This window comes from Eucalyptus grandis, chromosome 6 (assembly GCF_016545825.1).
Source record: "Eucalyptus grandis isolate ANBG69807.140 chromosome 6, ASM1654582v1, whole genome shotgun sequence".
Classification (NCBI taxonomy): Eukaryota; Viridiplantae; Streptophyta; class Magnoliopsida; order Myrtales; family Myrtaceae; genus Eucalyptus; species Eucalyptus grandis.
Window position 1 is genome coordinate 21,739,484 of NC_052617.1, and position 6,786 is coordinate 21,746,269.

The following is a 6,786-nucleotide window of genomic DNA, read 5'->3' on the forward strand; positions in this document are numbered from 1 at the left end:
TTGGAGCCAATCATCAATGCATTCGTACAGATCATTGAGGCCTTCTAATTTTCAGGGTGCTGATGAGCCCGGAGATGAGGAGGTTGCATCCAATGATTTCAGCCTCTGCAACAGCTCTTCGATAGCTCTTGCTAGAGGGTGACTTGTAAAAGGCAAGCTGATTGAGCGAGAGTGGCATGTGGTTTTGGAAATCTCTAGTGAATCAGCCATTAAGGTTCTGTTTGATAGGAAGGAAGCTTTTCTCTGTTGTTTATGCAAACACTACCACCAAGCACTTCAACCTTGTATATATACAAGGGCTAGTGGAAATTGACAAATCAGTATTCTTCCAATTTCATTTTCACTGGTATGTGATGAATCGTCCAACTAAGCAGAAGGCGCGTCCTGCTGTTTCTGATCTAAAGGAAAACTGGAATCTTCAGCAAAAGCAAACCAGCTTGATGTATCAATACAAACAGGTGGCATGCTGCCATAAGTCCCAGACAAGCAGATCAAGATTAGATGGTTGTATCTTGTAGGTTTGAACCTTTTTATGTGGAAATTATACAACTCTCTGTGTGCTAATGCTGCTAGGGACAAGAGGAATCTTGACAGCTTCAAGTAATCACCACAGTTTATGAAAATTATGTTCGTTTGCCATTGTGTACAAGTGGTCTGTCCGCTGACTTCCAGATGCCACTTTAGAAAGATAAATCAACATTTAGGCCACTTAGCTTTGTAGATCCAGCAAACATGTGATCTGCATCAGCAATAGCCATGAGAGCTCAGAGTTTTGTTTATATATTCGTTGACTTGGCATCCTCATCAACTATGGTGTTAATATTTGGGAGAGACCAATCAGGATCCTTCTGTCGGGCTGCGGATCAATATGAAATGATCTGAATTGTAGCAAACAACATGCACGGGTGGTATGCCATCACGATTAGCTGTAATGTCACGGATCAATTGACAACGTCCCGACAATAATTCCATTATTTTATATTGATCAAGAAAACCAAAATCCATCTAAAATGATATTTTTTTTTTTTTTTTTTTTTTTAAACAATGGGCACGTGTACAATGCCACAATGATTATCAGAGAAGAGGATGATGATTACTTCATGCATCATTCAATGTTGAAATCGAGCACGTAGGTTGTGAAACATCTGTAGGCTAATGTTGCAAGGGGACAAGTGGAATCTTTACAGTTACAGCTTAAGCTTGTGCAACTATCTTAAAGTTATGTGTTTGCCTCATTATTTAAATTGGTTTGATTATTGGTTGAGATTCTTCTACTCAATGACATGAAATGACCAGACTAGTCTCAAAAGGCATGCTTATAATGGACTCCTGGGTTTGCACGAGTTACTTGTCTGGTCTTCTGGACCAACAACCCAGTCCACTGTTATGAAAAACTTAGTCAACAGAAGCTTGTAGGGCAACTAGTTTTACAGATCTAACCAAATGGATCCATAGGCCATGGGGAGAGAGAGAGATAGAGAGATTCTTGAGAGTTGACTTGTCAATATGTGATTAGAATACTAAGGTAAGACATAAGGTACGAGGGAAGGATTGGTCAGATCTGACAAAGTTGCTTAATAGGCTAAGAGCAGACAAGAAATTGAGAACAAAGCGACAGAACTAACTTCACATTTCTGTAAGATTGATAAAATACAATTGTGAAAGCTTTTTGGTTGCTTCCAGGCAATACCTCAGGAGTTCCTGTACTGAGAGCAGTGCACAACAATCCATATAGAACGATGACTCGTTTAAAATCTGAAATTTCTTTTGCAAATGATGTCCTTTTGAAATGAATATTGAATTCGATTGGGAAAAATTGGGGTTTGCAAAAGAAGGTGAGAGAATGTGACTGACTTTCCAGCAAGAATTTGGCCAGAGTCAAAGTCGGGCATATTGAAATGCATTTCAAAATTTTAGGTGAATATTGCAAAAATTGAGTTATCAGGGAGCAAACTGCCCCAACCCAAAGCCTAGGGGGCATAATGCAATTATCCTTTGTGATAGGCCTAGGATATGATTAGCTATCAAAACTTGGCCTTGTCTGGCACTTTGTGACTGGAATGGAAGGATTAAGCTGAAGAATCTAGTAATCGTACTTGAGGCAATGCTTGCGGAGGAGGAACTTGATACCTGGAGAGTCTCAGATTGAGATTCAAGGAAAATGATGGTTGAATTGAAATTCAGGAATGTTATCTTGTCAAAACAGAAATACTAATTTATGCAAGCTAAAAGCATCAAGAGGGAACACTCGGAGCAGAAAGCTTGTGTTGTGAAATGTATAATTGTCAACTGTCAGATCGAAAGCTGATTGGATGAGTCTTCTTATGAGAAATAGAAGTAGCTTTATCATTCATCTCGCTAAATGCTTGAATTCAGACACTGTGGATATATGTCATTAATCATGACAATCTATTTTAAAATCCTATGAGAGAGTTGGGCAATAGTATGTGGTACTCAAGTGTTTGGGTCTATTTACATCTTTAATAATACATTGTTGCACTGTACATACTGCAAAATCTTTTCCTCATTGGATAGGCACTAAGTAGAGAATGACCATAATGGTTGAGAATGTTGAGAAGAGAAGCTCGTCTTCACTAAATGCCTAAATAGGCATTCTAAATCCTCCTCAATTTCCTGAATGGTTGGCTCTGACGCCTCCAGTCGCTTTAGTACTTAAGGGTTCATGTCTTTGACAGACTTTAGACCAGACAGGTCAACATCCAGCCTTTCCATGTTGTTCTCTTTTACATTCTCTTTGCAGGATACGTGCTTGGATGAGACAAGCTTGGAAACCAAAGATCAACCATTAATCTTTGATTTCGCCTTTGGCCCAGATAAGAGGCATAACAAGGACTCAAAACACCAAAAGAGTGATATCTTCAGCTTCTCTTAGCATGCTAAGACCAGCTTCTTGATTAGAGCCTTTCTTTTTCTTCTCTACTCTGTTCAAAATCTCTGAAATCTTGGAGATGACTTTTGCAGTCTCTTCTTAGATTTGATGCATGACTCGACTTCACTTGCATTTCATAGTTCTGCAATGGGTTAAAAGTTAAGCAGATGAAGATTTGAATGTATGTGGCAGAGAGCTTCTGTGATGACTGATTGATACTCTCTTGAAACTATTAATTTAGCTGCTACATAGAGGGAAAAGATGAAGGTTATTCTGGAAATATAGTTGGACTGCAGAAAAAGTAAATACTGATTGGTACAATAAGGGTGGACCAGTCGCCTTGAAGCTAATTAGAGCCCATCTCTGTGATCAATACTACGAAAAGTTGTAATTTAGATAATTTGTTGGAAAAGCTGAGTTGATAAAGACCATTTATTCATTGAGCTAATTTGCACAGATGTTAAAATTCATTGATACATAAATCATAAAAATGAATTTTATTAGGAAAGCAATGAGCAGAAAATTGGAAGAGAGAGAGAGTAATTTTGGTGAACTTTTTTGATTCACAATGTATCTATACAATTTACAGTGTGTAAGATGAAGATACAATATATAGACTGGCAAAATTTTTTAGGATGCCATACATGGGTTGGCACCGAGGAAAATATGACACTAGCAGTTCATAATATTGAGAAGAGCTGCTCTTGTTTTGACAAGTCTCCTGAAAATGCCTTCCACGTCCTCCTCAATTTCCCAAATGCTCGATTCCAATGCCTCCAGTCTCTTGGATACATTGTAAACTTGAGGATTAGCATCATTAGCAGATTTCAGAATGGTCAATTCATCATCCAAACCTTGGATTTTGTCGTACTCCGCTTTCTCATCACACGATACACGTTTAGGTGACAACATATTTGAGACTAAAGACCAACCGACAGGCTTCGATCTTTCCCTTGGCACGGAAAGTAAATGCAACAGGGACTCAAATACTGAAAAGCTGATTTCTTCAGCTTCTCTTAATATGCTGAGAGTGGCCTCAGGTTTTGAGTGTTTCCTAAAGTAGTTTTTCTTCTTCATCTTTATCACATGATCCAAAAGCTTTATGACCATTTTCTGCAATCTTTTCCTAGATCTGATGTATGTCTTGACTTCTTTCCCTGCTCAGGATCTCTTCCTCTTCTTCTCCGGGATGATGACTCGAGTTCCTGGATGCATTCCTTCATTTGTGAAAAAACGTCTTTCACGTTCCCACAAACATCCAATAGCTTCAGAGATCCATCCAATAATTCTTCCATAGAACTCCTACGGTGTTCATGCGAAAGAGCCTCCTGGGTTAGAGGCATCTGAAGCCAATTATCAATGCAGTCGTACAGATCTTTTAGGCCTCCTAACGTTGGGGGTGCTGATGAGGCCAGAGATGAGGAAGTTGCATCTGATGATTTCAGCCTCTGCAACCGCTCTTCGACAGCTGTTGCTAGAGGGTGACTTGTGGAAGGCAAGCTGATTGAGCGTGAGTGACCTGTGGTTTTAGATATCTCAAGTGAAACAGCCATATTTTTTTCCTTTGAGGTTCTGTTTGACAGAAGGAAGCTTTTCTCTGTTGTTTATTCAAACTTTGCTACAGAAGCTGTTCAAACCAAACCCTTCAACCTAGTATATATATAAGAGCAAGAGGACATTGACAAATCTGTATTCTTCCAAGCTCATAATTGTTGTCATGTGATGGATTGTCCAACCTAGCAGAAATTGCCTCCCATGCTTTCCGAATTATAGGAAACTGGAATCTTTAACAACGTTGAACCGTCTTAATGTATTGTTACAAACAGGTGGTTTGCCAACATAATTCCCAGGCAAGCGGATCAAGGTTAGGTGGTTGTAACTTGTAGGTCTGAACTTGAGCATGCGGAAATTATTTGACTCTCTGCGTGCTAATGCTGCTAGGGACATAAGGAATCATGACAGCTCGGACCTTATGTCATTCAAGTCCTTTTTATCAAGTAATGACCACCCACAATTTATGAAAAATAAGTTTGTTTGCTGTTGTGCACGAGTGGTTGTTGGCTGACTTCCAGACCAGCTAACCAATGACACTATAGAGAAATAAATTAACTTTTAGGCCACTTAAATATTTAGATCCAGAAAAAATATGATCTGCATCAGCAATAGCCATGACAGTTCAGAGAATTGTTCAGATTTTTGTAGCGAACCCTACCTGGCATACTCATCAAAGGTGGCATTGATGTTTGGGAGAGATCAATCAAGATCCGTCTGTTCGGCTGTGAGTCAACATAAAATGATCAGAAATTTAGTAAACAACGTGCACGGGTGGTATGCCACCGTGTTTATAAGAAAAATGGACACCAAAGATCACGCATTGCCCAATATTGATGTGGAACCCAAGGGTTAGGAAATTGTTCATGTAATAATATAGCCATCTAATAGTCAAGTCCTTCTGAGCTTCCATTAGCTGTCATGTGACAGATCAGTCGACAACCTCCCGACAATTTTTCCTGTAGGTTTTATATTGATCAAGAAAACCTAGTCCGTATGAAATGTATCTAAAAAGTTTTTGACAATGTGCAAGCATGCAATGCCACGAAGATTCTCAGAGAAGAGGATGACAATACTTCATGCATCATTTAATGCTAAAGTTGAGCGTGTGGGCTGTAACAACATCTATAGACTAACGTAGCAAGGTGACTGGTGGAATCTTTACCGTTATGGCTTAAAAATGTGTGACTATCTTGAAGATATCCCTTTGCCTCAGTTAAAGAAAAGAGGTTGACTATTGGTTGAGATTCTTCTAATCAATGACATGAAATAGCCAGACAACTCCAAAAGGCATGCATATAATGGAGTCATGGGTTTGCCCGAGTGGCTTGCCCTGTCTTTCGGACCAACACGAAGTCCACTATAAATAAAAACTTGGTCAATAGAAGCTTTTAAGACATTTAGTTTTACAGATCTAACCAAATGATCCATAGGAACTGCCATGCAGAGGAGAGGGAGAGAGAGAGAGGGGGAGGAGAGAGAGAGAGATTTAGTTTACAGATCTAACCAAATAATCCATTGGAACCGCAATGGTTGGGGGGAGGTGGGGTGGCGGGGGAGGGAGAGAGAGAGAGAGAGAGATGCTTCACAGTTGACTTGTCATTATACGATTAGAAAACCAAGTTTAGATATAAGGGTAGGAGGGAAGGATTGGTCAAATCTGTCAAAGTTGCTTAATTGATTAAGAGCCGACGAGAAATGGAAACCAAAGTGATAAAATTTTGCTCACATATCTGTAAGATTAATAGAATACAATTGCAAAGCATGGTAAATTTGTTCTGGAAAGTGGGTCACTTTTTGGATGCTTCCATTTTGAAAGATTCCTGAACCGCGAACAGAGAGCAAGAATCCATACAGCACTACTACTTAATTAAAATCTGAGATTTCTTTTGCAAATGATATCATTTTGAAATGGATATTGAATTTGATTTGAAAATATGAGGGGGGAAAAGGATATCATTTGCAAAATAAGATGAGAGCATGTGTTTGACTATCCGGCGAGAATTTGGCTGGACTCAATGTGAGGAATAGTGAAATGTTTATCAAATTATCAGGATGGATATTGCAAAGACTGTAAGATAAGGGGGCAAATTGTCACAATCCCAAACACCGAGGGGAGATGATGTAATTATCCCATCCGCTTGGCCTAGGATATGAATGAACGATCAAAACTTGGCCTTCTCTTATACTTTGACTGTGGAATGGAATGATTCAGCTGATGAATCTAGTAATCGAACTTGAGGCCACGCTTGCCGAGGAGGAACCTGATAGCTGGAGAGTCTCAGATTGTGATTACAAGGGAAAAATATGGCAGATGTATGGAATGTAAAAGAAAATGACTGAAA

At 39.3% G+C, this 6,786-nt stretch overlaps 1 protein-coding gene across 1 annotated transcript; it reads right to left on the reverse strand.

Annotated features, from left to right (window-relative positions):
- Nucleotides 1–3,562: 3,562 nt before the first annotated feature.
- On the reverse strand, nt 3,563–4,000 carry LOC104451679. Its single transcript, XM_039314424.1, has one exon. The coding sequence runs from the start codon at nt 3,998–4,000 to the stop codon at nt 3,563–3,565; it is 438 nt and encodes a 145-aa protein (XP_039170358.1).
- Between the last annotated feature and the right edge of the window lie 2,786 nt (nt 4,001–6,786).

Excerpts from the sequence above, each read along its gene's own strand:
- LOC104451679 (XM_039314424.1), bottom strand. The coding sequence starts at position 4,000 with ATGGTCATAAAGCTTTTGGATCATGTGATAAAGATGAAGAAGAAAAAC.